The 21,348-nt window shown below is 45.1% G+C and overlaps 2 protein-coding genes across 3 annotated transcripts in view; both read left to right on the top strand.

The window, feature by feature from the left end:
* The window catches only part of LOC139054767 (rifampicin phosphotransferase-like), a 247,928-nt gene that overhangs the window by 164,982 nt on the left and 61,598 nt on the right, over positions 1–21,348 (top strand). The window lies entirely within an intron of this gene.
* Positions 1–21,348, top strand: part of LOC139054998 (rifampicin phosphotransferase-like) — a 33,403-nt gene that overhangs the window by 711 nt on the left and 11,344 nt on the right. Inside the window, exons 2-7 of the mRNA XM_070532707.1 lie at positions 9,067–9,173; positions 9,891–9,929; positions 11,155–11,270; positions 11,350–11,420; positions 11,505–11,569; positions 14,745–14,892. Of these exons, the coding sequence (XP_070388808.1) occupies positions 9,067–9,173; positions 9,891–9,929; positions 11,155–11,270; positions 11,350–11,420; positions 11,505–11,569; positions 14,745–14,892 (546 nt within the window). The remainder of the gene's footprint in view (positions 1–9,066; positions 9,174–9,890; positions 9,930–11,154; positions 11,271–11,349; positions 11,421–11,504; positions 11,570–14,744; positions 14,893–21,348) is intronic.

Genomic DNA, 21,348 nt, shown 5'->3' with positions numbered 1-21,348 from the left:
ATCCATCCATCCATCCATCCATCCATCCATCCATCCATCCATCCATCCATCCATCCATCCATCCATCCATCCATCCATCCATCCATCCATCCATCCATCCATCCATCCATCCATCCATCCATCCATCTATCCATCACCGAGGAACAGTGGCTGGTGGTCATGAGGGCGTGCGCGGGGCTTCACTGTAGACTTCAGTTGTATCCGGCTATAGTTGCGTCTTTGTTGTATTAGCTATGTAAGAATTATAGAGAATATCTATCTATCTATCTATCTATCTATCTATCTATCTATCTATCTATCTATCTATCTATCTATCTATCTATCTATCTATCTATCTATCTATCTATCTATCTATCTATCTATCTATCTATCTATCTCTCTCTCTCTCTCTCTCTCTCTCTATATATATATATATATATATATATATATATATATATATATATATATATATATATATATATATATATATATATATATATATATATATATATATATATATATATATACGCTACAATCACAGTTATTTTGGATCCCTCGTTTACTGCTCTACCAAGTGTAGTGACCGACTCGTATTGTTATCTGGGAAGTAGCGCCGCGATGCGTCGCCGCGAGTCCCGTAGAACCGCGTAGGGTGCAGGAGGCTGCGCTTCTGGGCGTACTGCGCCCACCGCGGAAGGTTACAAAAATGCCTACATAAGCACAGCAGAGAACGGCATACGTCAGACGGCTCGACTGGTAACTGTAGAAGTGTCATTCAAGATACCCAGAATTTTTCTAAACTTCCGGCAGCGTTATCTTCTTCCTTTTTAAATAAAAAGGTATTGATCCATAAAAATTTTCATAAACAATGGTTAAATTTGTTAATTTTCGCTTTTCCTCCCTGTTTGGCTGTTGCCTTCGCTTAATTTCTTAACTCATTGCGACTCTTCTTTCCAGTTGCCGATTTTGCACGAAAAGTGCTGTACAATTAGGGAAAAACCACACGAGTTAACGGGTGACAGTCATATTGCTTATGGGTTAAAGGGTTATTGCAAGGTTTGATGATGCACGCCATTTCGCATTACTTTAATTTGCACTTTATTTAACCCATATCGCGGGTATATGATTCTGACGATCTGCCAGCGTCGCGGCAAGCCGCCACTCGAGGTAATAATTAAGCAAAAGGAAAAGTTAAACTCAACTGGCGCTTTCTCCGGCTGCAACTCGTTCCTCAAGCATACTGACCAGCTGACTACGAACAGAATCCCTTTCCTGGTCCCTGGATTAGTCTAAACAGAGGAGGTCGAACTAACGAAGTGACAGCCACGCGTGGTGACCGTTGAATAGATGGTGGCAACGGAACGCATCTCGAGTTAATCGCACGGGCGCCGAATCGATGAGAAAACTGGCGTTCACACGTCAGGAGATGCCGATAAATACCGTCACAGAAACGGAGTGAAAAAGCCAGCAAAACGATGACCATCGAATAGCTGTCAACTCTCAACATTGATTTGGCGGCGCTTTAGGAATCTGTGTAAGGATTGGTGGCGTGAGTGGGTAGAGGGGGGGATATGCCGCTTAATTCAGGGGAGGGGGCCCTCGCCTCCCCTCTCCCTGCCTGGGTACGTGCCTATCCAAGATATTAGACAGTTCGGGGCGTAGGTAGGGATACCAGGCGTGATGGCGACGGCATGTCGAAAGTAGGATATATCACGAAGCTAGAATGACGACAACGGAAGGACCACAACGCATAACAGTCAGGAGCACACACCTAGTGTCCCAAGCAGGTAGACAACTTGGGCCACTTGGTTGCCGTAAGAGGCTCGATAGATAGATAGGCTTAAGCCGGCTGAAGATGAAAAAAAATGCTATTCGCATTAAAATATTATCGAGTACGTTGATGCTCAGCGTGAGCAGCGTCTGTACATAGCGGTAGTCGTAGCTAATTAATGTGCATCGGCCTTCTTCTGCAGGAGCCCTGCAATTTGGCAAATAAGCTGCGTCGCTTTGTTTCTTTCCTTGTCGGCAAAACTTGCGAAGCATGGCCATAGAAGCTCTAAGAAAACTCATTTTGCTTGAGACAATCATTCGGCAGGTTTTTCGAAGCATTTGCTTACACATGAGGCGACTAGGCACTGAAGTAAACTGCGTTGCTGTCGCATTTTTGACTAATGCGTCCACACGAAGCGACCAGCTTTGTTTCATCAGGGGCTATGATGTTGCGCTGCTAAGCACGAGGTCGCAGGATCAAATCCTGGCCACGGCGACGGCATTTCGATGGAAGCGATATGCGAAAGTACCTGTGTACTTACAGTTAGGTGCACGTTAAAGACTCCTGAGTGGTCCAAGTTATTCCGGAGTCCTCGACTGCAGGGTCCCTCATAATCAGATCGTGGTTTTGGCACGTAAAGCTCCACAATTTTTTTTAGGGGGTGTGTGGGACGCGCTGTCAGCTGGCTGCAAAGCATTGAAAAGAAAGCCGCGTTGACGCCCCGTTACGCTCCTTGTAATCGGAGCTCGACAGTGAAACGAAGGCAGCGTTAAGCTTTCACTTAACGACTAAAACGCCATGCGCACGACAACTATGCAGTTCATAAGCATGTGCGCGTAAGAAGGAGCCAAAGGTCACTTTATATACAGAGTCATCATACGCACGCCCTGTATAAGGGGGCTAATTGCATATCTTTGCACGCTCTTCAATGTTTTATGATGCAAGAATCAAAATATTGGTCCATCAAGAAACCTCCAGACAATAATACACAGGAGCCAGGTCGCCCACAATCGTAGGCGCCCATGAGAGTAGTCACATTATTTCTATAAGCTTCGTCGTAAGCTTAAAAAAATGCAGGGCATGCGAACTCTACACACATTTCATTTTCCATATAGTTACACGCACTGAAACGGGGCATTCTTCTTTAGCGAACAGCGCGAAAGAGAATTCTGATATTATGACGGAACCCTTTGTAGACATGCATCTGACGTAGAATCTGCACCGATAGCGGAGGCAGTGATGTCTATCAAAGCACAGGAGGCCACTAGGAAAGATTGGGGGTGAGGAGGAGCGAGGGGGGAGGGGGAGGAATCAGCCACGTGACGCACGCACCAGACTTTTCAAATAGTAGGGAGTTTTAGTATTGGGGACGCAAGGCGTTGGGGCCCCAAGCGCTTGGGTGCGTTTGCGTTTGCGTACGCAAGCAGAAACGTGTTATAGGTTAGCGGCCCCAAACGCAAACCGCAATGAGGTCGCATGCGCTCGCAGCACCACCAACGTCTGATCGTTGCTGCGTTATCATGCTATAAAATATGAAATGAAGCATACGAAGTAAAGTACATTAAACTCTTTTTATTAGAAGCAGTTAATAGAGAGGTTTACAGCGTCCGGTAACGGGGTAAACGCAGGCTGGGACGTTGGGGCGGAGCCATGAACTAGAGCGTCTTGCATGGTGCTGCCACCTGGTGGCGCAAAGCTCAAACAGACAAAACAGCTAATATTGCAGTAACCAAGTGTATTTTACTTTGCTGCGGGTATAAATTTTTGGCAGCAACACAATTAAGCCATTGCCGATAATTTACGCCAGCAGCGAAGTAGAATAGACTTGGTTACAGCAATATTACCTGCTTTTGTCGATTTGAGCTTTGCGCCGCCAGGTGGATGCACCAAGCAGGACGCTCCCGTTTATGGCTCCGCCCCAACACCCCAACTGCGTTAATCCGAATACCGACACGCTAAACCTCTCTAATACACATAAAAACGACGTCTGTCGACACTTGTCGAAAGATTTATTAGATTATCTACCCGCTAGCTACTCGTAAGTTCTCCTACACCGCAAGAGTCACGTGGGTAATGTGACCTCTTAGGGGCAGCGATGTTTTCGGCCGCTCCAACAACCCAAGGACGCAAGTAGACGTAGCGGTATGCGCATGCGCAGTAACGTCGCCCCTAGTTCTTGCGTACGCAAGCCGCTTGCGTCCCCAACACTAAAACTCCCTAGTAGCATGGTGGGAGAGAAGGATGCGGGCGATCGTGGCCCGACTGCTGAGCATAGGGCTGCTGTGCTTGAAGACACGAAGTTAGATCCCACCATTGGTAACGCATTTATTTACAGCATTATACTTCACGAAATTGCAAAGGAGATACCGGGTATAGACACGTCATTTAGACAAATGACAGTGTGCAAGGTCCTTCGTGATGCACGCGCACACCTGTCAATGCATAACAACGCTAGTATGTTATTGCATTAAAATGCTATGTTATGGGTATAGCGTGTTACCTGCAAGTGCGAGAGCAAGAATACCTTTGCATACACTTTGCTTTCCTGGCGTTAAATAACGCGACCAAGCCGTGATACTTTGGTCGAGAATTTAATGTTTCAGTTTTTTTGTGACAGAATATATAGGCAACGATTAAAAAAAAATGAATTGGGGCCCTATGACGTAAAACTATTCCAATATGTTTTTATTCAAATCTCCTCACGTCACATTTGCGTAAGCGCCGACGCAAGCATCGGGAAGTGATCCGCAGGGTTGTCTGAACAGACCCATCATATGCCCTGCTCGTTCATAGGAGGCCTCTTTTGCTTGTTTGAAAAACGGATAACATTGCCTGCACGCAGTGGCTTGTCTTATCTAATTGGCTCATGAGAGGCGAGGAGCACTCTCAAGTAGAGAGGGATTCGACGGGGCCGAGCCACTGCACGGAAAACTGCACGGAAAACCGATAACTGCATGAAGAGGGTGGTGTCGGCGTCTGCGATGGGTCCGCTCTCCCTTACTTAGCTTGAGTTGGCTGGTCGAAAATTGCGGCGGCACGCAACGGAAGGCTAGGAATGCCGCCAATATTTATCTTCAGGAAAGAACAGTTGGCAGAGGGAGGTCGTAAACGGGTCGAAAGTGCTCGAAAACGTTAAACAGCCACGCAAAAAGATTTATTGTACGCAAAGAAACCCATGCTCTCCGGCAGGTGCGAGTAGCCAGTGCCTGAGCGAGCAGCGGCAGCCATCTTTTATTCCTTTCGGAACAAGGCAACCTGCGGCTATTCAGAATAAAATTCAGTTTTGTTCGGCATATTAATGCATCTGTAACACGTACACGTCACTTTGACGCAGCGAGTTTTTGCGGTTATTTGACGTTGCGCGACAGGCAAGTGAAGTGGGTGCAGCCCGAAAACTTTTTACCAATAGCCGAGCGCCATTGGTAAAAAAAAAGGGAATACCTATTTTCCTTTTTTCGGTAAAATCATGCATAATTAGCGTATACACGTCATATCAGATGGGGAGCTATCGCGGTTTTCGTGACGTCGCGTGATGGGCAGGTGAAGTTGGGGTGGTCCAAGAAAGATTTTGACCAATTGCGGAGGACTGATTGCAGAAATGGAATAGAAAATTTTGGAATAGTTCTACGTTTAGCGCCCCTGCCTAAACAAAATATGATGTCATGTTTAATCAAGGCGTTTCCTGTACTCCTACGCGTCATTGAAATAAAACTAAAGAAATGATCATTCGCAAACCCTTATTGGCACGTGTTACGCCTAATGGAAGTCGTAGCATTGCGACACGCTTTCTAGCTGTACTTGGAATCATATTGGCGAATCATCAAATTTGGGGGAAAATTGTGGCATATATTTTAGAGATGTCACGCCCATTAAACGGCTTCTTAGAGCAGCAATGTTCATTCATTCAAATAACTTTATTCAGTGCCCTGCAATTTGGTGGGGTGGGCCTGAACGCGGCCTAGATTTCGGCCAAGGGTTGTTGGCACTTGGCGGCTTCCTCGGCAGGCTGGACGGCCCAGAGTTGGTGCTGGAGGTCGGAGCTGAGCAACGCAGACTCTCAGCGCGCGCAGGGGCTGTCGCTGTTTGAGGCTGCATCACCATTACCCTGTATTACAGCCCTACATTCCCATAGGATATGCTCCAGGGCGGCTCTAGAGTTAGAATGTCTGCACTTGTCCGTTGGGTATAAATCACCTAATACACCCAGCGGCAATGTTGCTGCTGAGAAATTATACTGAAACACTGATTCGAGTGCAGCGTAAAAGAAACGTTCAGCAAGAATCTCAGCAATAGGGTACGTGCACAACAACAGTAAACCGCGTACCTCTGCCCTCGAATTATCAGCGGGCCAAGCAATTTGGAAGGGCAAACGATCTTTTATTTCATCTGGACCTGCAACTCCAGAGCGACATACTTTGATCAATAAAGTCGAGGGGAACTTCGGCATAAAAGAATGTTCAGTGTTCAATACATGCTTCTTCAGCACGATATAAATTGCGTAATTTTGGTGGTTTCTACTTTTGGGCGCGGTATTAAAACCGCTTATAGCAGCAAACGGTGCAAGAGAACACGATGGACGATAATGAACCAAGTAACCCAACAATAGGATCTGAACATGTATGTATGATCCAGAAGAAAGGAAACCGAGGGGAACAATTTTCGTTGGTCACATCATAACAAGCCATCAAACAATGCCACCAAGCACACCACAAGATAAATTATTTGTGGTTCGTAATCGAATTGAGGAAATGACAAGTTAACGGAAACGAAAGTGAAAGAAAAACAACTTGCCACAGGTGGGACACGAATCGACGTCTTCGCACTACGCAACCGCGGCTCCGTATTTCCATCCACTTTCTTGGCTATTTATGGGCCCTATAACGTAAAACTATTCCAATATGTTTCTATTCCGATCTCCTGACGTCAAATTTGCGTAACCACCGACGCAAGCACCGGGCGGTCACCCACAGGGTTGTCTGAACAAACCAATCAAACGCTCTCCTCGTTCATAGGAGGTCACTTTTGTTTGCTTGAAAAACGAATAACATTGCCTACACTCAGCGGCTTGTCGTATCTAATTGGCTGACAAGAGGCGAGGAGAACGCTCAAGTAGAGAAGAATTCGCTGGGGCAGAGCCAGTGCACTGAAAATCGATAACCGGATGAAGAGGGTGGTGCCGGCGCCTGCGATTGGTCGGCTTTCCCGTACTTAGCTTGTGGTGGCTGGTCGAAAATCGCGGCGGCATGCAACGGAAGCTCAAGAATGACGCTAAAATTGACCCTCAGCAAAGAAGAGTTGGCAGAATGAGGTGGTAAACGTGCCGAAATGGCTCGAAAACGTTACACGGCCACGCAAGAAGTTTTATTATACGCAAATACACCCATGCTCTCCGGCAGGTGCGACTAGCCAGCGTCTCAGCGATCGGCGGCAGCGATCTTTTATTCCTTTCGGAACGTGGCAGCCTGCGGCTATTCCGAAAAAAATTCAGTTTTGTTCGGCATATTAATGCATCTTTATCGCGTACACGTCACTTTGACGCGGTGAGTTTGTGCGGTTTTGTGACGTCGTGTTACAGGCAGGTGAAGTGGGTGCAGCCCGAAAACGTTTTACCAATAGCCGAGGGCTAATGGCGAAAAGGGGTCGAATCAGAAATAACTGCTTTTCTTTTTTCTGTCAAATCATGCATAATCAGTGTGTACACATCAGATCAGATGGGGAGGTATCGCGGTTTTCGTGACGTCGTGTGACAGACAGGTGAAGTGGGCGTGGTCGAAAAAAGTTTTTGACCAATCGTGGAGGGCTGATAGCAGAATTGGAATAGAAAAGTTTGGAATAGTTTTACGTTATAGCGCCCTATGTTTCTGTATTTCAGTTATGAAGCACAAGTAATTTCCCCTGTGTTCTTTTTGGTATCAGTGTTTTTGTTGGCTTCTTGTGATAGGACTAACAAAAATCGGGCCCCTTTGTTAACCTCCTTTCTTCTCATTAATATATATATATATATATATATATATATATATATATATATATATATATATATATATATTTATGTGTGTGTGTGTGTATTGACACGTGTCCTCATCTTTATCGGGAAACCACGTTTCGCCGCCTAACAAATGTAATCGCACAGCGTGGGACGCGCCTGCATGTATCCGAAGTTTTCTGGAAAGTTATCGATGCTTCTATCCGCTGTCTGTTGTCGCCGAACCTTATGTTATCTGATTTCATCACCTGACGCGAATGGTGTAGAATTTTGTGGAAGGCACACGGGTCCGAACGATTAGTCTGGAACATTCGAGGACTGCTCTATAAAAGCCGACGTGCTTGACCCGCTGATCAGATTTCCGACGAGCGCCGACTGTGTTCGCCGCTATCGTTGTGCTAGAAGAGTAGCCTGTTTTTGTGGGCACAGGTTCGCCCAATAAAAGCTAGTTTTGTATTCCACCGTATTGCTGCTTTCTGCACCGTCACTACCAGGTGACACTAGATAGATATTCCTCGGGTATTATATATATAATACCCGGGCACACACACACACACACACACACACATATATATATATATATATATATATATATATATATATATATATATATATATATATATATATAACCCGAAGAATCTTTTGTGAGTCGTTATTTCTGTTCTAATTTAGTGCGCATGCTCCTGTGGCGTTTCATGCTACTGTGTCTGTACCGTTCTTTCCTGTTCCTTGTATTTATTTCTCGTTTGTTATTCAGGGCCTTCTTTTTGTAGCGTTTCCTTATGCGGTTACCTCGTTTCCCTTAATGGTATTTCCATGCTTGAGGTTGTGAAATTGCAGGCCCGTTCAGCAGTGAAATTTTCTATCGTTCACAGCTAATAAAGGGCCTCAATAAATAATAAATTATTGATATAATAAATTAGAATAATAATATAATGTTATAATAAATGAATTATTAATAAAATAAATAAATTCGTCCTGGTCCGACGTCCCGGGCCAGGATGAACTTTTCTTCAAGTATGAGGCTTTTCTTCCGAGGAACCCGTATGGGTTTCCTTTGCAGCAATTGATACGAACAGGAGGATGCCTGATTTTTTCTTTATTCATTACTTCTCTCCACTTTGCGGGTTTCCGCAGAAGTACTACGTCGTTCACAGCTAATAATAAGAACGATAATGAATAGTGATACGAAGATGTCGAGGCGCAAACTGTTTATAACACGATAACATATTTTCTGTTCCGGTGGCTCTGTGGTTTCGTTTCAAAAACCTTCTCAAGCCGAGCATATTTGCATGCGTGGAACGTCGTCCTAACTGTGTTCCAATTTGGTTAGTTTGCAGTTCCTCGCGGATTTATCATCACAACCGAGTCCTACAAGGTCTTTTCTTCGAGCGAACACTTTCAGCAGTTGATGCGGACAATGGAGACCGCAATGACCAGGTGAGTTCGTGTTCTGCCTCGCTTAATTTACTCAGGTAAGCGTTTGAAGAAAGGTAAAGAAAATTAAGAACGACGAACACTTTTGGGACAGAACAAATGTTGAAGATCCTAATGTTGCCATAAGGACACAAAGGCGGCGTCGTCATGCGAATGAACTGCGAGCTTTGCTTTCCCGACATATACCTCACGAATTGTGAGTGTTTTCACTTTCACGAGTCATTTTACAAAGAAAGCACAGCCTCCATTAGTTAACGAGCGCAAGTAATCTGAATGGCACAAGAAGTGAGTGACCGGCTAGTTTGATTCATGATCACACAAAGTAGGGCTGGAATACGCTGTGGCGTCTTCCAGCGCTGGTTTTTTGGGAGCTTTGAAACTATTGCGCCAAAAACAAATATTTCTTCGACAACGCTCTAGTGTACATTGCATTTAAAATACTCGCGCATTCAGTAACAAAGACTCCACCCGTACTTCTGAAAATCACGACGATTCACTAGGCACCTTCTCAGCGTCGGTGCCAGCGGAAGTATTGCCAGACATTTCTTGTCACGGATAGTTTTGGGTACATGATCCTTATGTTCTTGTTCGCACATTCATAACGAAACGTAACTGGGTTATTAGAATGAACGTAAGAGATGGTTAAAATATTTCAGTACTTCTACGTGAGTGTAGTTGAAGGTTTGGTAGCTGCTCCTGAACTTTTTATATCATTTACAGGGACGACTGGCAGACAGCGCTGAAAGGAATCTGCTCCAGGTATGTACAGCGTATCGACAAGGGTATATTGGGAATTGGTAGCACTTAGGTACCCGTATGAAATCTTTTTCAAAAGACAAATACAAACCACATCGCAATGATAATTAAGGAATCAACTAAAGTTGCAACAAAATTAAAGAATAATGGCGTATAACCTGTCTTGGTACTGCCCTTGGACAACCCACTTGCACATTGGGTAAACAAACAATTTTGTTGTGCGTCTAAATGTTTTTTTTATAACATATCTTAACAAATAACGTAATGAGCGTAATTCCGGAATTTTACGCTCATGGTTTTGGCTGACGCCATGATAAAAATTGTGCCAGATAGCCCAGACCATTATAAAGTTTCTTAATAATTTGTAGACATAGCGAGGTATGATGTGCGTGAATGAACAAGAAAGAATAATAATAAATTGAGAGAAAAGCCTGCATATTTTGTATGATGACTAAAAATGGATGCTTGACGATGCGCAGAACTCATATTCTCATACACGGAACTGTTTGCTAACTTGAGGGGTCGAACAAGAGCCATGCACCAATTATATCATTCGACAAATGTTTAACGTGCTTTTAGTAGACGTTGTATTCGTAATAGCTGTAGTCCCCACCTTACTGATTTACGGGAAACACATTCTCGGTTGCGTTTCGAATAATTGGGCGAATTTTCCGAAACCAAAAAGGCGCTCATTCCCCAAGAGAGCCAGTTTTCTGACATAGCAGTCAGGTGCAAGGTTCTGCGCTTTCGTTGCTTGCTTTCGATTGTCCATCCCCGCAGGAAGGTTCTGCCAATGATCCTGCAGCTTGAAAGGTTCAATTTGGATTGGTCGCAGAGCTTCGTCAAGCACTCATTTTCCACAATTCTAACGTATTTATTGGCTGGCTTAGTTGTTGAGCGTAGTTTCGTTAAATTTGATTGTCGCTCTTGTTTTTCGCCATATAATTACTGTTAATATATAATTAGTTACCGAACAACTTGCTCCACCATTTTATTGCTATTGGTTTTGTCGTGTTATTCATTCTTACGAGTTTCAGAACAAGCATAAGTTTCCGAAGCAGGGGTATGTTTTCAAGCAAGGCATGGTAATAGCACAGGCGCCTGATATCAGTAGCGGATGTTCTAGCCTTTGTTGATACAAACGCCAAATCCCTTTTAGTGATGCAATCATGTTTTAAGCTTTACTGCGGCGACATTTGCGTTTAATTTCTACGTTCATTGCTTGCAGCATGGTAGGCGCTCTCGAGAGACTAAATATGCCTGCGGATGTTCAAGAAGCAATTTCTCAGCGCTTGTCCAAGTTTGATAAAGACACATTGTTTGCGGTGAGATCGTCAGCTTTAGGTGAGCCATTGAATTTGGTATAAAATGAAGACATTTTCATGGTGTGCAACCAATGACATGTCGGCTTGTGTGTGTGTAGGTGAAGACTCTGAAGACATGTCAGCCGCTGGCCAAATGACCACACTGCTTGGGGTTCGCGGTCAAGACAACGTAAGCGAATTCACGTGTTTTGCACACCCGTCATTCTGGTTAGCGGTTGCCTAAGGTACGTCGAACACGCTTGCTTTATTTAAGGTCATCAGCGCTGTGGTGAAATGCTGGGCATCACAGTTCAGCTTCACAAACGTGAACTATAAAAGGTAAGTTTGCCCTCAGCGGCCATGGAAACGACAATACCCGTGATTTTCCGTTGCCCGTTATTTCGGTAACATCAAGCAGTTCATTCCCGATTAGTTTCCCCTTAGCAGAACAGGAACATTGGTTCAATAATTAGCCATTACCTCGCACGTGAATCCGGCACCTAGCCTCCACTTCTCATATTCAAGAAACTACGAAGTGCCAGACTTATTTCGTTCAACAGTGCGCGAATACGTCTGCCCCGACAGGCAGTCAGTGGCTGCTGCTAAGCAAGGCACCCGGAACATGAAAGCCAATTGAGCGGAAGTAGTTCTGGGGTATTCGCACCTGCGTGGCAATACGAAGCCGTCTTATAGACAATTTTGTAGAAGCGTCCATATAACAGCTATAGATAATGCTACGGATGCTTAATTAAAGATTACAGAGATCGTTGGGCATAAATTCCGATTCGTAACGATTCGCGACGACGATAATTAGGTACGTAATGAGAATCATAAATAATTCCAGCTTTCCAGCTTACAACGCTTCGTTTTTTTTCTCCGGAGTTTTAATATATCGGGAGTGGAACTCAACGCATAACCGAAAGGAATATACTGCGAGTACAGTAATAGTGAAAGGAAGTTCGTCAGATATCAACAAAAATAAGGGGAATACAATATGAGGCAAGTCACACTTGTGATACTGGAATAAGGAACTGAGATGTCCTTGCTTCTTAATGCGGGCTGCACTTGCAACTGCCCTATCCGAAACCGACTCACTTTGCGAATGTGCTCAGAGCCTTGTTCTTGAAAGTCACGTTATATTAAGTGAACAGAATAGTAGTAGAAGAAAACAACAGTACATGTCAAGGTACAGTTTACTAAGCTCACTATATTCGATTTGATTGATTTGTAACTTTTGTTACTCAGAAAATATAAAAAAAAGAGAAGAAAAGCGACGAATGCAAAGGCAGGGGCCCTATAACGTAAAACTATTCCAATATGTTTCTATTCCAATTTCCTGACGTCAAATTTGCGTAACCACCGACGCAAGCACCGGGCGGTCACCCATAGGGTTGTCTGAACAGACCAATCAAACGCTCTCCTCGTTCATAGGACGTCCCTTTTGTTTGCTTGAAAAACGAATAACATTGCCTACACTGAGCGGCTTGTTGTATCTAATTGGCTCACAAGAAGCGAGGAGAACGCTCAAGTGGAGAGGGATTCGATGGGGCCGAGCCACTGCACTGAAAACCGATAACCGGATGAAGAGGGTGGTGCTGGCGTCTGCGATTGGTCGGCTTTCCCTTACTTATAGCTTGTGGTGGCTGGTCGAAAATCGCGGCGGCATGCAACGGAAGCTTAAGAATGACGCTAAAATTGACCCTCAGCAAAGAAGAGTTGGCAGGATGAGGTAGTAAACGTGCCGAAAGTGCTTGAAAACGTTACACGGTCACGCAAGAAGGTTTATTATACGCAAATACACCCATGCTCTCCGGCAGGTGCAAGTAGCCAGCGTCTCAGCGATCGGCGGCAGCTATCTTTTATTCCTTTCGGAACGGGGCAGCCTGCGGCTATTCCGAAAAAAATTCAGTTTTGTTCGGCATATTAATGCATCTTTATCGCGTACACGTCACTTTGACGCGGTGAGTTCGTGCGGTGTTGTGACGTCGCGTGACAGGCAGGTGAAGCGGGTGCAGCCCGAAAACTTTTCACCAATAGCCGAGGGCTAATGGCGAAAAGGGGTCGAATAAGAAATAACTGTTTTTCTTTTTTCTGTCAAATCATGCATAATCAGTGTGCACATATCATATCAGATGGGGAGGTATTGCGGTTTTTGTAACGTCGCGTGACAGACAGGTGAAGTGGAGGGTGGTCGAAAAAAGTTTTTGACCAATCGCGGAGGGCTGATAGCAGAATTGGAATAGAAAAGTTTGGAATAGTTTTACGTTATAGCGCCCCAGATGGTCCGTTCTTAAGGGTCTCTGCTTTTAGGAAATTTTCTAACCTTTTCTTTTAACATGTAGGATGTGAAGCTTCATGAGAAGTCAATATTTGAGTCGGATATTTAAGAAGACTCCGAATAACATATTCGAAAGTTGAGAAGGAAACGACGCGCGTTCTTCAATCGAAACTAGACATCAGGCCACGCGAACAGCATCAACTTTGCTATACCTGAGAAACACTGAAGATTAGGAGGTGCGAGGTGAATGGGCGCCTGTGTCGTCTTAAAAGCCTTGCCTATGATATGGATTCTGGTGCGAGAATGTGTAGTAGTATTTCTATATTGTTGTAAATAATAGTAGTATTACTAAATTGTATATTGTAGTATTTCTGTGTGATACCACAGAAAAGCGTACAGATTTTGCCACGAACATGCCCATAAAGATTAGCTTATTTTTCCTCTGCAATACTTCATACCGGATCCTCATGGTAAACGAAGGCTGTAGTACTGGTTTGTGTATCTATTAAGGTTGAATTTAAAAATGCACAGCCATATACGTGCATGCTGAAGTTAAAGAGACGAGAAACAAAATTGTTTCGATGCCCATTTATGGCTGTGGTTCGTATGCGCTAGAGTTGTGATGTTAGCCGAACAAAAGGAGGCTTACTGACAAGTATACGCACTTTTTGAAGAAACCAAGCAAGCAGGGACCAAATCGTTGCGTAAAATACTATATGTGCCCCTCTTTTAGCATCGCTTTACGCCAGTTTTCGCCGACAAACTGAGGCATCTATTTAGAATAACGAGTTCAAAGCATTCAAAAACCGGGCAACAGTGCCACTCCTAACTTCTGCATTAAGGAAACCGGTTCTGTAAGCCGACGTTCCATACATAATCCCTTTTTCGTTAAAGTCTATCAAGGCAATGATGCTTTCGTAATACCAAAATAGGCCACACGCGAACAACTAGAACCAGCCCTCCTGGAAGGCTGTGGTGCTGTAAGTGAACTGATGCATACTCGCATGTATGCATCAGAGTATGAAGAAGGCAGCATTAACAGATCCGAAGGAATAAGAAGTGATTCAGGATAGAAATCATGTTTTCCTGTGCGGATGCTTCGAACGCGAAAGTATACATGGTTTCTTCCATGTTGTTGCTATATCTAGCCTGCCATAAGAATCGGGATGATCTTTGAGTGTGGTGAATAATCAGGGTGATGAAACTGAAAATATCTGTGCACTTGAATTTACGCAGACAATATGGGCAAGCTTTGGAAGTGCCGATGGCAGTAGTAGTACAAGAGCTCGTGAATGCTGATACTGCTGGGGTGATGTTCACCTGCGACCCACTCACGGGAAACCCAGGGTACATCACGGTGACTGCAAATTACGGCATTGGGGAGGTAAGTGGCGCAGCGTGGGAGCTTTCGTATGTGCGAGTTAAAGATATACAACGGGGATGCATGGTTGAAAGTCACATTACTCGGCCTCTAGTGCTTTCAGTTGTAACTTGAGATTTGCAGCGCGCCGTATGATTAAGAACTTCACCGTGCGGTGCATAAGTAAGAGTCATGCTGAATCAGTTGCTGCGCATGGCTGTCGCTTCTTTCTTCCGTATGTTATTAGGCATGCTTTTTACCTTGTAGCCAGTACAATACGGAATTGCGCATAGTAACTTTAGTTATGAAAGATACTTGATGAAGTCTATCCAGAAATGAAAAGAAGGACAGAAGATTTTAAGTGTGTAGAAGCCTTTATTGTGCTTTTGATATTTTTTTCAAGTGTAAGCATAGTTTGGCGAGTACCCCGGCCTGTCACACAAAAAGTGCAATGCCTTGTATTTAGAAAAAATGCGTCATCTGATAAGTTGAGACCTTTAATCGTTATAATAATTTAAATGTATATGTTTCGAAGTTTTATGGGCGATGAGGAACAATCGAAACGAAATAAAAAGGTAACATTGAACAGAGTGAATCCCCGCAGGGATACATAGGGCTACATAAAAATGAATGGGGGCGCCTAAATCGAACTATGGGGGCGGGCCAACTTGAACTATGGGGGTTGGCCATCTGAAATATTTCGGTGGGGCAAATTAAATTTGGGGGTGCGCCAAGACAAAATCTGGGTGTTGGAGAACCTAAATTTGTGGGTGGCCCAACTAAAATTTGGAGATGGGCCGAATGGAAATTTCGTCTTAGGCGAACCCAAATTTCGGGATGGGCCAACATAAATCTGGGAGTGGCCTAACCTAATTTTCGGGCTGGTTGAAGCGAAATTCGGGCGTGGGCCAACCTGTAATTTTACGGTGGGCGAAGTTTAAGCTTAGAGGAAGCCCAACTGAATTTGGGGGGTTGGCCAACTTTAAATTTAGGATACGACCAACTTTAAATTGGGGGTGCGCCATCTTGAAATCTCTATGTGGGCCAAGTTAAATGTGGGGTTGAGCCAGCTGAAAAAGGGAGATATGCATATGCTTGCTTAGACAATTCTAGCGGAGTGTACACTTTTTCTTACATGCTGAAAGTCAGTGTAAAGAAATGGAAAGTAAAAAGTTCATTATATAGTTCAGAAAACTATGCAGAAAATATTCTAAAGTTCAGAAGCAAAAACATCCTTTTTCTAAACTAGAGAACTAGCTACATGAACAGCATCAATTATTTGGCCTGTAGAAAGCTCGAACCTTCATGGTAGCAACTGTAAGGAGAAACTACAGAGATGGTGGTCACAACCTACCATACCTCAAATTTTACTTGGCGCCTACAGATTAGACCAAGGTTTTCATTCTGATTACTTGGTTACTTGGCTGACACAAGTGAAAACAAAGAATCGGGTAGAAACTCCCCAATGAGGAATTGTCATGTATGGCGTAGCATTCTTTGTAATCATGACTAATGAAGGCTATACTATACCCTTGAAAGCAACATTCCTGTACTTTAAAAAATAAGCAACTCCAAATAATACTACGCACACTATGAGGATCACCCCACTAAGCTTGTTCTTACCGCCAATCTTCCTTTTTTAAACGAAGAAATGTTGCAGCGCTTCGTTTCCTCACATAATTTGCCCTCCGACACGCTCGCTTGCCTTCCAAGGCGTCCTTTTCGGAAGCTTTTCCCTGTTGCTGAAGACGCAATACTTTTGTTTGCGTTTTCCGTGCGCTCAGAAAAACAACTGTATTCTTCTGTTCTTAAACTTGGCCAGCAGTCGCAGACAAAGAAACAGAAATTACCGGAACCTCTGCATCAGTCAGATGATGACCATGATGACATTGACGCTCGGATAGACGCACTGGCCAGAGAGATTGAGCGACTACGCAAACATAAAGAATTGGTAATTCTCTGTCGTCAGAAAATAGGACCGACACGTGACGCATCAACCACTGCTAATGCCACCGTTACGCCTGGATCCCGTCCGGCACCACAGGCCAACCAAGCTGTCTGGACAGCAGTTTTAGATCAACTTGCTCAACTAACGTTGCTCATTCAGAATTGCCTGCATCATGGCTAATTCTCTGCAGCAGCTGTCACAGGATGGAATTCTACAGTGGAATTGTCGGGGCCTAAACTCCAAGTTAGGAGAAATTAAAACCAAGCTTCAATACAATAAGCTACATGTGTGGGCACTGCTTATTCAAGAGCATAATAAGCTATGCTCCCTATCCAATTTTAATGGGTACCATAACCCATCTATTAGAGATAGACGTGCCACAACAATGGCTTCAGCTCCGGGAAAAGCTGCAGTTTATATATCATCGCATATTGCTCACACAGTGATTGACCTGGAGCCATGGTGTAGTGGTAATCAAGAAGTTGTCGGGGTCCTGACACGACCAGTGAAGACTCCCGTCATTCTAGTGTCACTCTACGCCAGACCGCAGCGCACACGTTTGAACTTGGGGTGGATAGCCCATCTCCGGTCTACGTACCCGGGAATTCCTATTTTCGTGGGTGGAGACTTCAATGCCCAACATACAGAATGGGGGTACAAGTACAACTCCCGAAGAGGATACCAAGTTAAAAACATCATGAGCGATGCCACTTTTACACTGCTGAACCATCATGCTGTGGCTACCTGTGCTGTACCCGCAGTATCTAGAACAAACGCTCCGGACCTCACGTGGTGGTTGGGTCCTGGAATGCCGCAGTGGCGGGTGGAACCAGATACATGGGGCAGTGATCATATGCCAATAATGATTGGTTTGCACAGAACGTGCATAAAGAAAATTCGACGACGAGTAACAGTCACGCATTGGGATAAGTTTCGGGAATCATCGATTGATAAAGTACCCTCAGAGCCCTCAGAAATTCTTCCCGCTTTGAAAGAACTGCTACGGCGGAATACCACTGTAACCACCGTTGACGAGGAACAACCTCAACCGGACCTCACCCTTTTGCAACTTTGGGCAAAGTGACGTCAGGCAGAATTGTATGCGTCGAGGAATCCCGATGCACCAGGTAGCCGTGCACGTGCTAACCATATTGCGGCGAAGGCGCGTCAGCACGAAAAACAACTTTCTCGACGTCGATGGTATGAGTGGTGCGAGAATCTTGGATCGGGCATTGGAAACAGAGCACTTTGGCGTACGTTCCGGTCAATGGAACGCGGTCATAAGCAACCTGACCCTGCAGCGAGCGTTAGGTTAGCGATGCAGAGTTCGCCGCATCAATTTCAAGAACACGCTGCTAGAGCGTTTTTCCCGAAATACGATCAAGCGTCACCTATAAACTGCCCCGAAATTGATGAGTCTGACACAACCTCCAAATCCGATATCTCCAGCCCTTTCAGCATGGCCGAACTAATAGCGGCGATTGAAACTTCGAAGCAACGAACAACACCTGGTCCCGATGGTATTCCTTATGAGGTTTTCAAAAACATGGAATGAGCAGCTCTCGACGCACTTCTTCAGGCTATTAATAAAGTATGGGAGACTGGAAACGTTCCACCTGATTGGAAGCATTCAATTGTTGTCGCGATTCCGAAACCAGGTAAGTCTCCAAATAGCCTGCAGTCTTTACGCCCAATTTCACTAACCTCTACTGTCTGCAAACTCGCTGAAAAGATGCTGGCCACACGAGTTTCCTGGTGGCTTGAACGCCACGATAAATATCATCCTGCTCAAATTGGATTCCGTTCTTACTTGGGAACTGAAGACGGACTTTCTATGTTATCAGACGGTGTTTTACAGGTTTCTCCACACAGTCACGCTGTGCGCACGGTAGTAGCAACAGACATAACGAAAGCTTATGACAATATAGACCATGAAATCATTATAGCCAACCTCATCGACCTGGGACTTCCACCGAGGGTGATAAGATTCATCTACTCATTCCTTCAGAATCGCACATTTGCGATTAGAGTAGATGGAAGGCAAGAAGGATACTTCACATCGAACAGAGGAGTCCCACAAGGTTTGGTTCTGGCTCCTCTTCTCTTCAACGTTGCTCTAATACCTCTGGCCTGGCAACTACATTGGATTCCAGATGTAAGGTTCTTAATCTATGCAGATGACGTCACTTTGTGGTCCGTGCATAAAGATATATCTAGACAAACTCAACAGCTTCAAGAAGTCCTTGATGTGCTGAACAACTACGCTCGGAAAGCAGGATTGGACATTTCCGCCCAAAAATCAAGCTTTGTTGTGGTGGCCAACAAGAAAGGACGCACAAGAATCACGCAGCACCCCTTTACATTTAGACTCGGCGCACTGACAATCCCTGAGGCTTCTGAGGTCCGCATACTGGGTCTCGATATTCACCAATCCGGCAGTGGTGCACACTGGCTCCGTAAAACCAGACAGAGTTCGACAAAAACATTTAACCTTATTCGTCGCATTGCAGCAAAAGTAGCTGGAGCTCGTACTGACGTAGCTCGACGGTTGGTGCGTGCAGTCTTGCAGCCACGAATTTTATATCAAGCACAATTTCAACGGCTGACTTTGGCGCAGCTGGCACAGTTGGAGACGATTAATCGCGATGCTATGCGCACAATCACAGCACTGCCCCGCATCACTCCGATACCAACCTTACAGGAACATGCCCAGCTCAATACAATTGCAGAGCTAATTTTGCAACGTGAAAAAGCACGTGAAATAAAAAAGCAACTTATTCCGGCTGTCGCTGCGTTGCATGCTCATGTTCACCGCGGCTCTCGGATTGACAATCAGCCCTACCCAATGCCTCCCTGGGAATTCACGAGCATCACAACTAATAAGCCAACGAAGTTACGACGCAGCGATACAACAGGTACTATTGACGAAGACAACATCGTCGATGCATGATGCGTTAACACCTGCAAAGTCTATACGGATGCTGCCATTCTGGCAGACGGCGGAAGGACATCATTCCTGAGTACTACGCATAATTTCATCAGCGGCCACCAGCGCTATTTATCTACGGAAGCCAGCGCTCTAGTAATGGAACTTCAAGCCATCTACGACGCTGTGCAAGATGCGACATCTAAGCTGCCTACCATCGAGAAACTAGATATCTTCACGGATTCTTTAGCGGCTATTCAGGAACTCAAGAAGGTTGATAAGGCGATGGAAATCTGCGAGAGAATACACACTATGAATAGCAAGACAGCTACTTGCGTCAAGGTACACTGGATTCAAGGCCATTCAGCGAACCCTCACAACATTGCTGCTGACCAGCAGGCACACTGCCCTCCTAATCCTGATCCTCCACCTATTCCGCTCCCACCCCAACCCCGTAACTCGCTGCGAGCCCGTAAAAATGTTCTCCGGCAGGACACACGCGCTCTTATCCCACCGTGTGTCTGCTCCCTCCCCCTTCACCTTACTAGGGCGGAGGAAGTTGTGCTTAGGAGGCTTCGGGCCGGGGTGGCCCTTACACCGGCTGTTGTCTCAAGGTGGAAGTGGTCGCATTTACCACTGGGTGCTACATGTCCATACTGCTCCGTTCCTGTGGTGGAATCAGGGCCGCTATTTTGTAGCGATGCCTTATGCCTTATTCTATGCTATTCTTATCATCCACCACACACGACCGCCTGATCCCTTTGATAATGTGGGCAGGCCGTCGCTCTGACCACTGGCTTAGCGCAAAAAGCCTGAAAGAGCATAGAATCGGAAAAGGCATCGCTACAAAATACCGGCCCAGATGCATACCACCTAATATGGACATGTGCGGGTTTACAATCGGAACGCTCGTGTCTCCTACTGCAAGCCGGCCTCCGCTATAGTGTGACAACCAGCTATGACCGCTGGATACATGACAACAGATTTCACAAAACACTGCTTCAATTCATACACAACACAGGCCTCACAGCACACATATAATACACATATACGCTACAAGAATTATGCCTTAAGGGCAAGCCTTCATCGCAATAAAAAAAAAATTCCCACGCAAGCTCTCGGATACGTTCTAACTGCGTCTTGGCAAGGCCAAATTTACACACGTACAGCCGTTTAACCACTTTCCTACAATAATGCGATGATCTCAACCTAAGAGGATATAAAAAAAATTCGGCAGTGGAAACCTATTGTTCGTACTCATAGAGAACAATGAACCCGCCGGCAGCCATAGTGTGGTGGGCAGGAAACTGGCCACGTAGCAATTTTTATGGGGTTCTACGTGCCAAAACAACTTTCTGATTATGAGACACGTCGTAGTTGAGGACTCCGGAAATTTCGACTACCTGGGGATCTTTGACGTGCACTTAATTCTAAGCACACGGGTGCTTTCGCGTTTCGCCCCCATCGAAAGGCGGCCACCGCGGCGGGTGCCGCGTAGCATATGGTGCGCTTGTGCCGCCGTTTTTTTCCCTCGCAAATGATATCCATTAGTAAGCTGAAATTTGGGGGTGGGCGAACTTGAGATTTAGTGTTGGGCCAACTTGAA

Source organism: Dermacentor albipictus, chromosome 1 (assembly GCF_038994185.2).
Source record: "Dermacentor albipictus isolate Rhodes 1998 colony chromosome 1, USDA_Dalb.pri_finalv2, whole genome shotgun sequence".
Lineage (NCBI taxonomy): Eukaryota > Metazoa > Arthropoda > Arachnida > Ixodida > Ixodidae > Dermacentor > Dermacentor albipictus.
The sequence above is the reverse complement of the archived record's forward strand: the minus strand, read 5'-3'. Positions and strand labels throughout refer to the sequence as shown.